Source organism: Scyliorhinus torazame, chromosome 11, assembly GCF_047496885.1.
Source record: "Scyliorhinus torazame isolate Kashiwa2021f chromosome 11, sScyTor2.1, whole genome shotgun sequence".
In the NCBI taxonomy this organism is placed as follows: Eukaryota; Metazoa; Chordata; class Chondrichthyes; order Carcharhiniformes; family Scyliorhinidae; genus Scyliorhinus; species Scyliorhinus torazame.
This window is the reverse complement of record NC_092717.1, coordinates 217,898,614-217,917,672: the sequence shown is the minus strand read 5'-3', so window position 1 is coordinate 217,917,672 and position 19,059 is coordinate 217,898,614. Positions and strand designations below refer to the sequence as shown.

Genomic DNA, 19,059 nt, shown 5'->3' with positions numbered 1-19,059 from the left:
AGGCACAGACGGCCCAGGGCGAGGCCTGACAAAGGATCTCTGACAACGAAGACGAGATCTTAGGCCTGGCGGTAAAGGTGGAGGTGCACGAGGCGCTCCACAAGAAATGGCAGGAGCGGTTCGAGGAGATGGAGAATCGGTCGGAAGAATCTGAGCATTCTGGGCCTCCCGGAGGGGCTGGAGGGGCCGGACGTGGGGGCCTATGTGGTCACCATGTTGAATTCGCTGATGGGAGTGGACACCTTCCAGGGGCCCCTGGAGCTGGAAGGGGCCCATAGAGTGCTGGCGAGGAGGCCCAAGGCTAACGAGCCTCCGCGGGCGGTGCTGGTGCGGTTTCATTGGTTCGCTGATTGGAAGTGTGTGCTCAGGTGGGCCAAGAAGGAGAGGAGCAGCAGGTGGGAGAACGCGGAGGTTCGGTTATATCAGGACTGGAGTGCGGAGGTGGCGAAGAGGAGGGCCGGGTACAATCGAGCAAAGGCGGTGCTGCACAGGAAGGGGGTGAAGTTTGGCATGTTGCAACCGGCGCGACTGTGGGTTACCTACAAGGACCGGCACCATGATTTTGAGTCTCCAGAGGAGACGTGGGCCTTTGTTCAGGCCGCGAAGTTGGACACAGATTGAGGGTCGGGATGGGCGTTTGGGGACTGCGGTTGATATGTTACTTTTTGAGGGGGGTCCTTTGCTCTTGGTTTCTTTTTCTCTGTGTTTTTCTCTTTCGGGTCAGTGAGGGTGGTTGGGGCGGGTTGGGCACTATTTTGGTTGGGTTGGTCAGGGGGGCTCTTGGAGCTGGGTAAGCAAATGGAACAGGTGTGGATGGCCGGCGGTGAGATGGGGGCCCCGCGGGGGAGGGGGAGGCCCGAGTCGGGGGTGAGGGGACTGGGCCTGTAAAAGGAGCTGCGTCAGAGGTGGCGGGGCCGGGTAGGTGGAAAGCACGGGCTTTTTCCCGCGCTGAAGACTGGAGGGAGCGGGGCCGGGGCGGGGAAGCGAGGGTTGTTTCCCGTGCTTAGAACGGAAGGGGGAGAGCCTATGGATGGGGACGGGAAAGGAGGGTGTGTCACACAATGGGAGGAGTCGAAGGAGAGGCGGGAGTGGCCGGGGTCAGCAGGAGTCAGCTGACTTGCGGAAGTGCAATGAGGGGAGTAAAACAGCTAGGATGGGTCCTAGCCGGGGGGGGGGGAGAATCGAGTTGCTGTTGCTATGGTTAAGGAGGAGCTGGAGCGAGTGGGGGGGGGGGGGTCGAGACGGGGGTATGCCGCTGTGGGGAACGGGCCGGGCGTGGGGTGCGGGCGCGTGGCTGGTCGAGGAGGGGTTATGGCTAGTCGGTGGGGGAGGGGGGCGGGTAGCCCCCTGATCCGGCTGATAGCCTGGAATGTAAGGGGACTGAACGGGCCGGTCAAGCGGGCCCGTGTGTTCGCGCACCTGAAGGGGCTGAAGGCGGATGTGGTTAAGCTCATAATGTTTGGGCTGTTTAATTAACAATATAATAGGGGGGGAAGTGGGGGTCTCGGCGGGGACCCCATTACGGGGGAACCACCGGTTCGTCCCAGGAAGAACAGGTGGAGGGTTTGCGGGGTGGCACAGGGCAGGGATACGAAGGTTGGGGGACCTGTTTGTGGACGGGAAGTTCGCGAGCCTGGGTGAGCTGGAGGAGAAGTACTGGCTCCCCCCCGGGGAACACCTTCAGGTACTTACAGGTAAGGGCGTTTGCCAGACGGCAGGTGGCGGAATTCCCGCGGCTACGGCCACACACAGTACAGGACAGGGTGCTCTCTGGTGGGGTGGGTGGGAGTGGGGAAGATCTCAGAAACTTACCAGGTGATGCAGGAGGAGGAGGAGGCCCCGGTGGTGGAGGTAAAAGGTAAGTGGGAGGAGGAGTTGGGAGTGGAAATTGAGGAAGGGACGTGGGCAGATGCCCTGAGGCTCAGCCTCATACAGTTTAAGGTGCTGCACAGGGCACACATGACCGGGACAAGGATGAGTCGGTTTTTTGGGGGTGAGGACAGGTGTGTTAGGTGCTCAGGGAGCCCAGCAAACCACACCCATATGTTCTGGGCATGCCCAGCGCTGGAGGAATTTTGGAAGGACGTAGCGAGGATGGTGTCGAGGGTGGTAGGATCCAGGGTCAAGCCGGGCTGGGGGCTCACATTATTTGGGGTGGCAGAGGAGCCGGGAGTGCAGGAGGCGAAACAGGCCGGAATTCTGGCCTTTGCGTCCCTGGTAGCCCGGCGAAGGATTCTTCTTCAGTGGAAGGATGCGAGGCCCCCAAGCGTAGAATCCTGGATCAACGATATGGCGGGGTTTATTAAATTGGAGACAGTGAAATTCGCCTTGAGAGGGTCGGTACAAGGGTTCTTTCGGCGGTGGCAACCGTTCTTAGACTTCCTGGCAGAACGGTAGACATTGGTCAATGGCAGCAGCAACTCGGAGGGTGGGGGGGGGGGGTTTACTTTATTTTTGTTTTTGTTATTTACACTGGGGGGTCTGAGGGGGTGTATATACCTGTTGTGTTAAGTCGGGGTGTTAATGTTAATTTATTATTTATGTACAGGGGGGAGGGGGGTTATGGAGGGTTGCTTTTCTCGACTGTGTTTTGTACTTAACTCTGTTGGGTTCCTTTTTCATTTTGTTATTGATATTTTATGAAAACCTTAATAAAAATGATTTTTTAAAAAATGTTTCCACAGTGACAACGTTCCTGCAGTTAAATATAGAAATATTTACGAGACTTGAACTACCAATATAGGCCATAAGGTATTAATGCACCATTAGGCCATTCAGCGAGAGTCTGCTCTGCCATTCAATCATGGCTGATATTTTTCTCATCCCTTCTGCTCATAACCCCTGATTCCCTTATTAATCAAGAAATCCCCATATTAATCAAGAACACCAGAATTGTGCTCGAGGTGCTGTTACCTATAGGGCTACAGACCAAGAGCTGGAAGGTGGGATTAACCAGAATAGATCTTTCTTAAAACATAAGAACAAGGAGCAAGGGTAGGCAATTATGGGAAAAAATGCCGGCCCAGCCAGCGACTCCCATATGCCATGAACGAATGAGAAAAAAAGCCTCGAGCAAGCTCCACTGTTCAATACAATCATGGCTGATCTCATCATGGCATCAATTCCACCCCTTCTCTGTAACCTTTCAACCCATTACGAATTAAAAATCTGTCGAACACCTCCTTAAATTTACTCACTGTCCCAGTATCCACCGCACTCTGGGGTAGCGAATTCCACAGATTCACGACCCTTCGGGAGGAGTAGTTAATTTCTCCTCATCTGTGTTTTAAATTTGCTACCCCTTATCCTGAGACAATGACCTCTCGTTCTAGAATGACCAACAAGAGGAAGCATCCACTCCACGTCTACTTTATCCATACCGTTTATCATCTTATATACCTCAATTTGATCTCTCCTCATTCTAAATTCTAGAATATAGGCCTAAACTGCTCAATTTCTCTTCCCTCATCTCTGGAATCTATCTAGTGAACCTCCTCTGAACTGCCTCCAAGGCCACTACATCTTTCCTCAAATAAGGGGACCAAAACTGTGCACAATACTCCAGGTGCGGTCTCACCAATGCCTTGTATAGTTGCAACAATACTTCCCTTACCTTTATACTCTATTCCTTTAGCTATAAATGCCAACATTCCATTTGTTTTCTTTATTACCTGTTGTACCTGCATGCTAATTTTCTGCGACTCATGCCCAGAGAAACCCAGATCCCTCTGCAACAGAGCACCCCAAAGTCTCTCCCCATTTAGATCAAAGTTGTCTTTCCATTTTTCTGACCAAAATGCATGACCTCACACTTATCCACGTTAAACTCCATCTGCCACATTTTTGCCCACTCAACCAACCAAATATCCATTTGTAAGGTTCTTATTTCCTCATTGCAACTTTGTGTCCCACCTACTTTAGTGTCATCCGCAAATTTGGCTATAGAACCTTCTATCCCTGCATCCAAGTCATTAATATAGATTGTAAATAGTTGGGGATCAATAGTTGAACCCTGTGGCACCCCACTAGTTACATCTTGCCACCCAGAAAAAGACCCATTTATCTCAACTCTCTGTCTTCTGTCCATCAGCCAGTGAGTCTAACCTTGAGTGATCAAACCTTGAGTATTAACCGTCTGTGCGGCACCTTATCAAACACCTTCTGGAAGTCAAGATATACTACAGGGGTGATTCTCCGATATGGAGACCAAGTGTTTGCGCCGTCGTGAACGCCGTTGCATTTCATGACGACGTGAACAGGGCCCGGGCATGACCTATTCTGGCCCCCACAGGGGGCCAGCACGGCGCTGGAGCGGTTCACGCCGCTCCAGCGTCCTTACGCGGCGCCAAATGGGCGCCGCGCCAACCCGCGCATGCGCAGTCGGGGCAGCCCAATCCTGCGCATGCGCAATTGGGCCGCGCCATCCTGTGCATGCGCGGGGAACGTCTTACGCACGCCGGCCCCTCACCAACATGGCGGCGGTGTTCTGGGGCCGCGCGCGGAAGAAGGTAGGCCCAGGGGGGAGAGGCCGGCCCGCCGATCGGTGGGCCCCGATCACGGGCCGGAACCCATCAGAGGCCACCCCGGTGAAGGAGCCCCCCTCCCTCTCCCACAGGCCGCCCCCCCAGCTTTCCCGCAGAGTTCCCACCGGCAGCGACCAGGGGTGGACGGCGCCGTCGGGAACCTGTCGGGTCGTAACGGCCGCTCGGCCCATCCGGGCCGGAGAATCGGCGCTTGCCGGTTCTCTGAGCGGCCTGGCGCGAATCACGCGCCGCTGGTTTCCGGGGGATGGGAGAATCGCGTGCGGGGGTCGGGGCGGCGTGGCGCGATTCGTGCGGCGCCCCGGCGATTCTCCCACCTGGCGTGGGGGGGAGAATAGCGCCCTACATCTACAGGATCCCCATTGTATACTTAGCTTGTTGTTACATCTTTGAAGAGCTCTAGCAAATTAGTCAAACAAGATTTACCCCTCATAAAACCATGCTGACTCTGATGGATTGTGTTTTGACTTTCCAAATGTCCTGATAATACTTTAAATAAGTTTTTTCCAATTATCAGGCAATTTAGTGTGGTTAATCCACCTACCCTCCACATCTTTGGGTCGCGGGGGCGTGACCCACGCAGACATGGGACCACGCAGACATGGGGTGAATATGCAAACTCGACATGGACAGTGACACAGGGCCGGGATTGAACCTGGGTCTTCGGCATCGTGAGGTAGCAGTGCTAACCACGGTCCTGATACTAATTCCTTAATAATGGATTTGAACAATTTCCCAACAACAGGTGCTTAACTAACTAGTTTGTAATTTCCTACATTCTGACTCCCTCCCTTTTTGAATAAGGATGTTACATTAGCATTTTTCCAATCCACTGAAACCTTTCCCATGTCCAGGAATATTACAACCAATGGATCCACTATCTCCACTGCCGCTTCCTTTAACATCCGAGGATCATCTTGGTTATCAGCTCCTGGGGACTTGTCTGCCTCTAGTCCCAAAGGTTTGTTGAGTACTATTTCCCTACTGATGCTGATTGTTCTAAGTTCCACCCATTTTATTACCTCTGAATTTCCCGTTCCTACAGGGATGGTACCAGTGTCATCCACCTTGAAAACGGAGGCAAAATATTGATTTAACATCTCTGCCTTTTTTGTGTTCCCCATTATTAACACTCCGGTTTCATCTACCAAGGGACCAACATTTACTTTCGCGACTCTCTTCCCTTTTATGTACTTACTATTATTGCTCTCCTTTTTAATATTTTGCACTGTACTTTATTGATCCATTACTATGCAGATAAAAGGAGTACATTTAAGCTTCAGGATGAAAAATCATAAATCACTACTCAAGTTAACACTCTTGTGCAGAGATATACAAACCCATAGATCTAGAAATTCCTCCCCTTTCACCAACCTCTACCAAGCCCATACAACCCGAATTTTCCATGTTCACTGGTGTACACATTTGGCCTCTCTTCCGAACAGAGTCCATTATTTGTATCTTCTTTTGATTTCTTCATCTCTCTCAAATCTTCTATTGTTGTTGCATTCCACAACTTGTATTCATACAAGTCACCTTTCCCCCCCCCCTCGCTGAAGCTTTGCTCCTTCAATCCTTTCCCCAATCTAACACTTCTCCTTAACTTTCCTGTTCCCCTTACATGCTTTAATCTGTCGAATAATCTTGCAGGTACTTCTGTGTCTCCATAAGAATTCTCCAAAACATCCACTGAGGAGGCATCAGTTTCTGCCTCCTGAGCAGGATATCCATCTACCCACTCTTTTCTTCCACAAATCTTGACAGGCTGCAGTATATGCTGTAGTTAGTAAACACTGCTCTAGTCAATATTTATGTGGTTGGCCTTGATTAATTTCTGGTCAATGGCAATCCGCTGATGTTTATGGTTGGCGATTTGAAAATGCTACTGACCATCGATAGTTAATGGTTAGGCATTATCACAAATATTAATTGCCACATATTAGTCCAAGCCTGGATGGTGTCTCGGTATTTCTGCTCGCGACCTGCCTTGCTTGCCTCAGCCTTTTCTTGTGCAGTCCCATGCTAGGCTCCACCAGTATGAAGGAAACAGAGCGCTACCCCATGGAATGTATTCCATTGAAGCTGAATTAGGACCAATGTTCTGACAATGAGTAACTAGTGAGTTAGAAAGGATTTTAAACTCATCAGGGGAGGGAAGGGTCAGGTAAGGGCAAACCTTTCAGTCTGAAGAGAAATGTCAAGGCTGCAGACCACATTAGCAATTTGGGAAAATCAAGCAAAGGCTATGGGCCTGACAATGTCCCAGCAGTAGTACTGAAGACTTGTGCACCCGAACTTGCCATACCCAGCCAAGCTGCTCCCGTACAGCTACAACACTAGCATCTACCCGGTAATGTGAAAAATTACACAGGGTGTGTCCTGTACACAAGAAACAGGACAAATCCAACCCAGCCAATTACCGCCCATTCAATCTACTGTCCAAGGAAGATGATTGTGGTGGTTGAAGGTTAATCATCTCAACTCCAGGACATAACTGCAAGAGTTCCTCAAGGTAGTGTCCTTGGCCCAAACATCTTCAGCTGCTTCATCAATGACCTCCCTTCCATCATAAGGTCAGAAGCGGGGATGTTTGCGGGTGACCGCACAATGATCAGCAACATTCGCGATTCCTCAGATAATGAAGCAGTCCATGTCCAAACGCAGCAAGACCTGGACAATATCCACGCCTGGGCTGTCAGGTGGCAAGTTACATTCAAGCCACACAAGTGCCAGGCAATGACCATCTCATACAAGAGAGGATCTAACCACCGCCCCTTGACATTCAATGGTATTACCATCACTGACTCCCCCACAATCAACATCCTGGGGGTAAATATTGAACAGAAACTGAACTGGACTAGCCATACTAATACTGTGACTACCAGGGCAGGTCAAAGTCTAGGAATCCTACGACGAGTAACTCACCTCCTGACCCCCGAAAGCCTGTCCATCATCTACAAGGCACAAGTCAGGAGTGTAGTGAAATACTCACCACTTGCCTGGATGAGTGCAGCTCCAACAACACTCAAGAAGCTCGACACCATCCAGGACAAAGCAGTCTGCTTGATTGCTCCTCCTTCCACAAACATTCAAACCCTCCACCACTGATGGACAGTGGTAGCCATGTGTACCATCTACAAGATGCACTGCAGTAACTCACCAAGGTTCCTCAGACAGCACCTTCCAAACCCACGACCACTACCATCTAGAAGGACAAGAGCAGCAGATACCTGAGAACTCCACCACCTGGAGGTTCCCCTCCAAGTCACTCACCACCTTGGCTTGGAAATATATCGCCGCGCCTTCACTGTCGCTGGAGCAACATCCTGGAGCTCCCTCCTGAACAGCACAGTGGGTGTATCTACATCTCAAGGATTGCAGCGGTTCAAGAATGGAGCTCACCACCACCTCCTGAAGGGCAACTAGGGATGGGCAATAAATGCTGGCCCAACAAGCGACGCCCACATTCTATAAAAAAGGATGCGTAAGGAAAGGAAAAGGAACTGCAATAATAGAACTTCCGACTAAGGTCACATCAGGGAAAAATAATAAGAAGTTAAAATTAAAGGCACTAAATCTTAATTCACAATGCATTCACACCACGATAAATTAAATAATGGCACAAACAAAAGCGAATAGGTTGATCTAGTAGCCATTTTTGAGATGTGGTTGCTGGAAGACAAATGTTGTGAAGTAAATATTTCAGGGGACTTGGAGCTTTCAAAAGGAAAGACAGAAGGGAAAAGGGGAGTAACTGATAATAAAAATGAGATAAAGACATTAAAAAAATCTTAGTGTGAAAAATCAGGATGTACCATCAGTAAGTATGGAACTAAGAAATAAGAAAGATCAGAAAACATTGGTGGGAGCAGTTCATAAGCCCACAACCTTTACTGTCTCTTCACAAGTTGCCAGACCCGAGTATCTCCCCCATTTTCCATTCATATTCTAGAACAATATGTTGAGGAACCCATGAAATAAAAGACTATTTTCAATCTAATATTGTGCAGATTGAGCTAATTAGTAATCTTACAGTAAAGGATCCTCTGGGAAAGGATGATGGAGTGTCATGTAATTTTCAAAATGCATGCTAATTCAACTTCCTTGCATGCTTCATTCTGGAACATCAATGCTGAATGTTCAAACAAGTAGAATAAATGATAAAGAATTATCAATGACTATTGGGCAGGACAATTTATAACATTGTGCCTGCATGCTTAGCCTAGGTATTGGGTGATATATGGTGATATATATATGTCATGATGATTCACTGTAGGTACCAAATTATTTTCTTTACTGTTTTTCCAAAGCAGGTAATAACATAATTTAAAAAAATGATATATTACTCCTATAATAAGGTTGACCTACAATTTACCATCTAAACCATTGCATGAACCTTCAGCAGTTACACTCGTGTGAACAAAACAAAGTGGGTGACAAATTTCAAAGTGGATCAGAAGTTGTGCCTATTGTTTGGCGGGGGTTGCAGTTCTAAGTGTCCCTAGAGCTTCGAAAGAGTTGACAAAAAACATTTTGGGACAAATCACACCAGCCACTATATTAGTGGGGGCATTGGCAGGCGTGCAGTAACCACTGCAGCGAGTATGCAATACAAGCAGAATGTGACAACCAGCGTGCAACATTAATTTGACACAACCGGTGCCATTTTGTAGCTCAACGTTCCAGATAATCCCATCTCCTAACTGTATATAGCTGAACATGGATTCAACAGCAGTTAGGAGCTCCACCAGCACTATAAAAAAGGCGTAATTTACTACTTGGAGGTTAAGTACTATCTGCTTTTGTTTAGCTTTCATTTCAATTGGTGATTTCTATTGTTACAGGGATTAGTGTAGCAGCTACTGAAAATCTTCCTGCTGACTGAGGAGGGAAAGAAGGAGGTCATATCCACTCAGTGAGCAATTCTCCTACTTGAAGCTCAGCCAGGAACAATGGGCTAGAAATGTCAGTCAACAGCGATGCAATTGTGCTTTCTACTGACCTTAAGGAATACTTCCCTGAATGATCTAGCACTCTCTATGGCATGTACGTCTGCTTTACTGAAGGCAGTTTAAATCTGCTACCCAGTCAAAGGATTTTTAAGCAGATAGTGGCAATGATATCAGCAAGCATTTTAAAAAGCCAATCACATTGAAGTATTCTCTCAGGCAACAAAGTAGGAGGTTAAAAACACTGGGACACTTTTACATTTTCTGAAAGCAAAATAAATGATGCCATTTGGATTAAGATGGAAGCTAAAACAAAAGAAGAAAGAAAGAAAAAATGGGGCGGGATTCTCCGAGCCGAAATCGCGCTCAGCGCACCGGGGGGGGGGGGGGGGGGGGGGGGTCAAACGCAAGATGGGGTCCGACGCCGCTCCCGTGATTCTCCGGAGAATCGCCGCCAATCGGGCTGTCAACGCGGTGCCGGTCGGGGGCCATTGAAAGAGGCCCCCGCGGCGATTCACCGAGTGCAGCTGGAGGAGTTCCTGCCGGCATGGTTCTCTCATGGTCCACCTGGCGGGCACTCGGCGTGGTGGCTGCGGACTCAGTCCACAGCCGCTCTGGTGAGGGGTGGGGAGATCATTCACGGGGGGGGGGGCCTCCAGGACGGCCAGGCCACCGATCCGCGGGCGTGCATGATCTGGGAGGTGGGCCCTATGTTTTCAGTGCTGGTCCGCGATGTGGGTCGGCCATGTCACACGGGGCAGCCGACACAGGCTGCTGCCGTGCGCATGTGTGGACCCCCAACCGGAAGTGCAGGGCCCCATATCGGCAGCCGGAGCTGCAAGGAGCTGCTAGCCCCCTGAAAATCGGAGAATCACCCTGGACTTTCTCCAGGTAAGTCCAGAGTGCTTTGAGCGTGTTTCTTTGCGGGCGTGGGGGACATAGCCCCATTATTGGAGAATCCCGCCCCTGGAGTGTATATCGTATTATTTCATGGATTGATGAGGCATTTCACAAAAGAAAGCTAGTTTTTAAGAGCAAGTGAGGGTATTTAGCAGTATTTATGAAGTTAGTATACCGTTAAAAACCCAGTTACAACACATTTAATAAAGTGCAACTTTTTCAAGCATTTTTACAATGAGTCTAACAATGCAAAAATGGAAGTTTTCATTAATTTACTGATTGCTTGGGATTGCAGACTGGTGAACCTGAACAGAGCACACTCTGAAGGAACGTAGAGTCAATTCCAGCAACATCTGTGTTATCCCTCACGTTTCTGGACTCGTAAAGTTTCTCTCAGTTTTAGCGGAGTAATGATGGTGAACACTGATAGTTTCAGCATCATTAACACTGAAAAATCCAGACTAATGTGCAAGACATCTGCACTTCAACAAGGACATCCTCACTGAAATTTGCAGGGCAAGTAGCAAATTGCCATTGGGTGGAAAGGTGACTGTGGAACTTAAATTTTACACACTAACCCTTTCTGGACTGGAGCTGGGGATACTTCCACCATTTCACAGTTTCCGACCCACTGTTGTGTAAGGAAGACCACTGAGGCTCCATATTCAAAGAAAGCTAACTACATAGGCCGAGTGAGCGTGCTAGGCTGTAGGTTTTCCTCAGTTCAGGGTGACATGATGATATCAGTTTATGAGAATATCACCTTTGGTGATTTTAACCACTTTGTGGACAGCATCAGCAATAACCACCCCAATAATGGCCAGTGCCATTTCTTCCATGGAGTTTAGGCAAGGAGGGATGACCATCCCAGTGTTAGATCCTGCTGCCTCAGTTGTGTAGAGAAAAAGAAGTGCTTCAGTAAGTGTGGTGCAGTCAGTTTGGGTTATGTGGCTACATTGGTTGACTTGCGACTGTGTGGCAACCTGAGATGCAGCTGTCGCCAACAGTACTAACTGTTGTGGGAGCAGTGAAGCAGATGGATGTCAGATATGAGACATGATTGATAGACAGTGGTGGTAAGTGAGTGATGGAGAGGTGCGATGAATTGAGCTGCATTTGAGGCTATTGGGCATTTGGTAGGGTGCAACATCGGAAGATGCATTTACTGACCCAAACCACTTATGCAATGCCATTGATTGTCTTGTGGAACTGCTTCCAAATCCTCCAAACTTGACACCTGCCAATAACCTCTACAACTACTTTCTCCCACTGCCTTCTGAATGGTGTTTGGAAGGCCTCCAGGTTCCCTGCAGATACAAACTACCTATCCTCATTTCCACCGCCCTCAGAAAGTGTAGCATCCAAAAACCTTGGAATCTGCTCTCAATATTTGTGTAATTTTTCAATGTTTCCGAAGTCATCATTCCTGCCCGACTACCGGCACATACTTCTGCTACATTGCACTTCCCTTCAAGAGGGACATGCTAGCTTTAGGTCGAGCTAGCCTGTGCTATTGCATTCAGCCATACGGCGTGGTTAGTACTGGCTAGATGCTGAAATGATTAAAGTGAGCAGTCAGCATGAAGTCGATCTTTTACCTTCTTTATATTCAATGGTTAATTGTGCATCATGATACCTTGGCCCATTCTCGGGAACTATCAAATTGAACCCAAATAAGGGGAAGAGCTCCGAAACATGAATGTGGACTCGATTAATTTGAAGGAGCCATTATGTCAATGCCAGTGATACCAGCATCCTTCAGGTTAATTGTGCATTCTGGTCCTCACATGTCCAGACCTCACAACCCTGCTTTCTGTTGCACTTCACTGTTTGAGAACCTCCTTTCAATATAATGAGTGCAAGCAAAATAGAAAAGTGGTCTGACTTATGCATTTGTTGCATTATGTCTTGCTGTTGGAGTGTATTTTAAACCTCTGCAGTCCAACTGTTTTTGTGACCATTTTATTCTTAAGATTGCTTATTATTCCCCAAAATTTGCCTTTGATACATATGGAATATATTATTTTCATGCATGCATAGCTTGTTCTGGATCTGTACATTGTGAAAGAACAGTCACATAATTCCATAGGGTTTCTTTCAAATGTTCTGGTGACTTTTGGGCACCTAAATTGAGGAACAACACTTGCATGTTAGGTAAAACAAAGTGAAGTAAAACTTAAGTTGATCTAAAAGTAAACCTCAGTAAAACAATTTCCCAAATGCATTATTTTGACAACATATCTCCCTCGCTAAATATCTTTTGACTGCAATGAGAATGCCAATTAATGTCAAACATGAACCAATTTTGTACTATATTCATAGTTGATGAGGAACTGGTTCTCGATTGCTCAAACCTCCCACCAAGGCCACCGAGCTCCTGACCTCATGACAGCCTTATCCAAACATGGACAAAACAGCTCAAGAAGATAGGTGATAGCCACTGACCTTGATACCAAGGCAGCACTTGATTGTGTATGGCAACAAGGAAACCTGACAACATTGAAATCAATAGAAATTGGAAAAAAACCCAGTCCCCGGACATTGTTGCAGGAATTCCTCAGGTAATGTCTGAGCTCAATCATCTTTTGCTGCTTCATTAATGACCTTCCTTCCATTATGAGGTCAAGAAGTGGATGTTGAGTACCATTCACAGCTCCTCAGACCCGTGCCAATATGCAACAGGACCTGGTCAACATTCAAGTTTGGGCTGATAAGTGGCAAGTAACAACTGCGCCAGGCAAAGACCATCTCCAACAAGGGAGAATCTAACCTTTACCTCTTAACATTCAAAGGCATTACCACCACTGAATCCCTCGTCATCACCATCCTGGAATTACTACTGACCAGAAAGTGAACTGGACCAACCATATACTGTGGCAACAGGAGCAGATCAGTAGCTATGAACCCTGTAGAATATAACTTAACCCCCGACTCTCCAAAGCCTGTACAATATATACAAGGAACAAGTCAAGAATGTGATGGGCTATTCACACTTGCCTGGGTCAACTGAGCTGCAGCAACACTTAAGAAATTTGACAGGACGAGGAACAAAACAGTTCAACAGTACCCTATCCACCACCTTCAACATTCACTCTCTCCACCATCGACGCACAGTAGCAGCAGCATACACATATAGAAGATGCACTGTAGCAATTCACCAAGGCTCTTTCAATAGCACTTTCTAAAGCCACAATTTTTAATTTATTTTTTAATTTAGAGTACTCAATTCATTTTTTGCAATTAAGGGACAATTTAGCGTGGCCAATCCACCTAACCTGCACATTTTCGGGTTGTGGGGGCGAAACCCACGCAAACACGGGGAGAATGTGCAAACTCCACACGGACAGTGACCCAGAGCCGGGATCGAACCTGGGAACTCGGCGCCTTGAGGCAGCAGGGCTAACCCACTGTGCCACCGTGCTGCCCACCAAACCCACAATTGCTGCCATCTAATCTGACATGGGCAGCAGGTGCATGGGAATATCTTTAGCTGCAAGTTTCCCTCCAAGCTATAAACGATCTAGACTTGGAACTATAACTCTATTCACTGTTACAGGATCAATATCCTAGAATGTCCTTCTCAGCAGCACTGTGGCCGTTCCTGCACCAGATAGACTGTAGCAGTTAAAGAAGGTTGTTCACCACCATCTTCAGAAGGGCAATTAGGGAGGGACAATAAATGCTAGTCTTCCCAGCAAAGCCACATCCCCTCAACAAATTAAAAAAGAACCTCACCCTGATTTTTAACTGTGTTTGAGAAATAATCACCAAACACACTGGTCAGGAAGCCTGCATCTGACCAGTTTGGGCTCGTTTGATAGTAAGAGTAGAATTCAACGCCCTATGGCAGCCAATGCCTCATTTACTTCATTGATTTCAAAAGCAATCATAATCTGCCAAAAATAATCACTCAATCTGCCCCCAAATTTCTTTGAATTACTCAATACTATGATGCAGAATTTGATGCATTCATTTACCTTTGAAGCTGTCAGACATACAGCTACAATTAGTAGCTAAAAATTATTTTAGATTGGAATCTTTGAACCTGGTCGAATTCAGATTGGTTTACTTTTATAGCTGTTCATTGGCAAGGAAAATTGGTTAGCATAGCTCAATAATTGATCAGAATTGGAGGAGATTTAATTCTTCCTCCCAGTTCAGTACATTGGTAAATATTCAAAAATAAATAAAATACCAGGGGTCTGCTCCATTCCGCAATGACCATGATTATACATAACGGTCAGATCTCATTTATCAATGTCAGAAATAATCAAAAGCCAGTGCTAATTTTGATGAAGGCCTAATTTTACATTGATGGCAGAAAATGTTGGAGTAATTGATTTTGAGAGACCATGTACCTGAGCTTCCCATTCAATGATGTTCTGATTTCAACATTATTATTATAAAATGCTATTGAACCGAGACCAGACACCTTCCAGGAAGCAGAAAAGCAAAATGACTGTCCTAGATCACTCTCACACACCAACAGTTAATAGCACTGCCAGAAAGCTGGCACGAAAATTATCTTCCTGATGCAAAATATGGTGCGAGGGGAATCAGACAGCAAAAGACATGACTAATGTAAAGAACATCCAAACAATACCGTTCTTGTTAGTAGCAATATTTACATTGAGAAAGCAGTTAGTACATTTTGTAGTTGTTGATTTACGTGCATAGAATGAAAATGCCAACAGTAAATATGCTAATTATTTAGTTTAAAAGAAGTTTCTGAAGTGATGTGTGGAACGTATGCAAAAGTCAGACTCCATTTTCCTAATAACTATACTCAAACCAAAAACTTCTAAAACATGAATTATTGTTGTTAGCAAGTTAAATTTTTTTTGTAATTTTAAGCATAACCATTACCGTCCCCACTAATTTCATCTGTGAATCCAGGCAGCAAGTGAGAAAGAAAAGAGAAACAAGGAAGGGAAAAAAGTGGAAAAATTGCATTATTATCAGAGGCAAGAAACAAAGACAAGACAAGAATCAACTTTCACGAACAAAAGGGGCAGAAAATGCAAGCAAATCTAAATTACATGGGATTGCTACAACAAATGAAAATGAAAACTGAATTAATGGTTGGTTTAAAAACAAATCTTTATAAATTCATTATATTTCATTTTCTCATCCTTAACTTTGGGATGAGTCATTAAAGGTATTAATACTGAAAATTAAACCAATTTCCACACTTGGCAGCATCTGTCAACATCAACCACTCCCTCCCTCTTCAAGTACAGCTTGCCTAGATACAGAGTAAATAACTACCTTTCCTCCCAATTTGTTTAAAAGCAAGATGAACCTTGAAGTATCAGAGTATCTAATAATAAAAAGTTGACCAACTTTTGTGCTAAGGTTTCACGTTCATCAGGCTGACAAAACTGGAAACCACTTCACTTGGGACCCAGAAGCCAGCAGAAAGAGGACACTTCCATTCAATTAGTTTGGGCTGGAGTCAGTCCTAGGTGTTTGAACAATTGCAGTGTGATGAGCATGTTGCCCAGATCCCTCAGGGAAATAATATGATGCAGGATAACTTAGCAAGATCTGGGCCCATGTTTGCAGAGTGAAAAACAAATTGAGCAACGTGCCTGGGGTTTCTATTATGCAGTCTGTGACCATCCCAACAGCAGCATTGTAAGCAGCTTTGGAGAGGGGCCGGGAAGGAGCTGGATGGAAGCCAAGTGCTGAATCAGGAATAATCATCAGAGTAACTTTGCAAAGTGCATTAAAATTTTGTCTATAATGTCCTTAATTTTGAGGTGGAGAAATTATTCAGACATCCTTGAATGCTCTCAGTAGATTACTTATTTAAAAATTGGGCGTACCAGTCATCATATCAGCTTAAGCACCAAAGAATATTTTTTTAAAGTACAGTAGAATAATTTTAATATTGAAAAGTTCCTTTGGGCATGCTTTGGCTTGAAAAGAATAAGTATTTCCCAAAATACTACAAAGTATCAGTACATCAGTTAAAAAGGTTAGAAAGAAACATGGTGATAAGTCAGTTAGCATTTTATGACATCTTGCTCTACTTTCAACTTAAAATGGAAAGAGGCATTAAATACACATTTTTAATTTCATATTTTCAATAAAGATCAGAAATCACATATAAAGTATATATAAAGAATATATATGTAAAGTATATATATATATATATATATATATGTGTGTGAGGTATAAAACTCTCAAATTCCCTTCAATAAATATCAATTATAAATCTGAGAGTAGAGCAATTTCTAGTTGAAAAAGCAGAGTGAATTTCAGATATTGTATTAGCTGGCAAGCAAATTATAGTAAGTATATTTGGAAGTTAGACTAAATCAAAATACTGCAGATGCAAGAAATCGGAAATAAAAGCAAAAAATACTGGAAATACTCAGCAAGTCTGTCAGCATCGGAGGAGGGAAAAACAAGTTAATGTTTCAGGTCAATGCCCTTCATCAGAATTGGAAAAAAATTAGTGATGTAACAGGCTTCAAGCAAGTACTGAGGCTGGCAAAGGAGACGGGAATAAAAGGGAGGTTGGAAATACAGTGGAAGGCAGGAATGATGAAATGGCAAAAGGGATGGCAGTGAAAGGCAGAAGATGATGGTAAAGATCAAGTAAAGGACCAAAAGATAGGTCTAGAGACAATGTAAATTGGACAAGCAGAATCATTATCAACAGCTGCTATCTGAAAAACACAAAAGTAAAAAAAAAATAGAAAATGGGTCAGAAGTTATGATCTGAAATTGTTAAACTCAACATTGAGTCTAGAGGACTTTAACGTACTGAAAGCTGAACCAACTCCAACTTTCTCCCTGTCAATAGTGTGAGATGTGTCTATTTGCAATCCTGGTGTCACATTAGATGAGATGTTTTTCCAGACCCCATATTCATACTATCACAAAAACTGCCTATTTTCACCATAAGCACATCATCCCAACTTCACCCTGTATCAGCTCATATGCTGCTGAAACCCTGATTCCAACGTTCATTACCTCCAGACTTGGCTATTCCAATACATTTCCGGCTGGTCTCCCAAATTCTATTTTCCATAAGCTTGAGGTTACCAAACCTCTATGGCCATATCTGATCTCACACCAAGCTCCATTCCTCTATTACCATGTGTTTGCTGACCTACATTGTAATTTTAAAATTCTCATCCTTGTTTCCAAATCCCGATATGGTCCAGCCCCTCTGCCTCTGTAATCTCCTCCTGCCTCACAATATTCCAAGATATTTGCACTCCTCTATTTGGGCCTCTTGTGCATCCCTGATTTTAATCGCTCTACCATTGGTGGCTGTGCCCAAGTCGCAGGTTCCGGAATACCCACCCTACACTCTCTACCTCACTTTCCTCCTTTAAGACAGTCAACACTTACCCCTCTGACCAAGCATTTGCTCAACTGACCCAGTAGCACCATAGGGCCTTGGGGCATCTTATATTTATATACTGCCTTTAACATTCCTGGCGTTGCTGTTCCTCTAGCTCATGTTGAGTTTCATTGTAACAGTATAGGAGGCCGAGGATAGAGAGAGATCATGGTTAGAGTGGAACGGTAAATTAAAATAAATAGTGGCTGATGGGAAGCTCCGGGTTACACTTGCACTGATTGGAGGTGCTCCACAAAGTAGTTACTCAATCAGAGTTAGATCTCCTTGTTTGCAGGGTTGTAAATATATTGCTGTTTCTTCTGAATTAGGTTTTTGGGACCTTGGAAGGTGAGAAGGGACAAAATTAACATTTCATCTCCATGCCATTGCCCTCCAATTTCCATGGGCAGACTGGTGGGGCAGTGGGTAGCACGGCAGCCTCGCCGCGCTGAGGTCCCAGGTTCGATCCCAGCTCTGGGTCACTATCCTTGTGGAATTTGCACATTCTCCCTGTGTCTGCGTGGGTTCTGCCCCCCCACAATCCAAAGATGTGCAGAGTAGGTGGATTGGCCACACTAAATTGCCCCTTAATTGGAAAAATGAATTGGGTACTCTAAATTTATAAAAGAAACCTCTGTTTCCATTTCCACAGATGCTGTTTGACTCACAGAGCATTTTCAGAATTTGTTATTGGAATATTATGTTATTGTTGATATTATTGCAAGTTGTACTACCAGGCCATCAACAACAAAACACACGTTACTTCAAGGTGACTTAACATTCTTGAATACAGTGGTCATATAATTTACTTTGCCATCTCTCTTGCAAGAAGATGTATTTGTTTTCGATTTTAAGATTTCTCCTTACTATTTGTCAGTAACTGCCAACAGTAAAGTTTGTTTTTTGGAAATTAGGTAAAATCTTAGTAAGTAATAACATGATGGGCTGAACGGCCTCTTTCTGCACACCAACTGTTCCATGATTCTAACTGTTTGGGCCATCCAGTTCCAGGAAAAATTATGTCCATTTATATAAATCACCTTTAAATACAAAGATGAGCATTCAATTTTATTGGATGAATAGCTCCGGTTGATCAGACAGGTTATACGGGCCATATGCCAAATGATAATTTGCATAAACACTACAAACAGAAGTGCTGTTTAAAGACTATTGCAAACTCAACCACAAAGCTGAGGTGTTAGACTGAAGACTACAATTAAATTCATCAAGGCAATGCTCTAAATTTTGCATGAAGTCAAACAGCAATCCAGTACCCTTGGGCGTATGATGAGAGCAGAGGATGAAGGGA

The 19,059-nt window shown here is 45.2% G+C and overlaps 1 protein-coding gene across 8 annotated transcripts in view; it reads right to left on the bottom strand.

Moving 5' to 3' along the window:
• Positions 1 to 19,059, bottom strand: part of LOC140385791 (focal adhesion kinase 1) — a 904,772-nt gene that overhangs the window by 255,863 nt on the left and 629,850 nt on the right. For 6 of the 8 annotated variants that reach the window (XM_072468319.1, XM_072468317.1, XM_072468318.1 and 3 more), the window contains one exon: positions 15,257 to 15,274. The exons of the other annotated variants lie outside the window; for them this stretch is intronic. In XM_072468319.1, the coding sequence (XP_072324420.1) occupies positions 15,257 to 15,274 (18 nt within the window). The remainder of the gene's footprint in view (positions 1 to 15,256; positions 15,275 to 19,059) is intronic. 8 annotated transcript variants of the gene reach the window in all.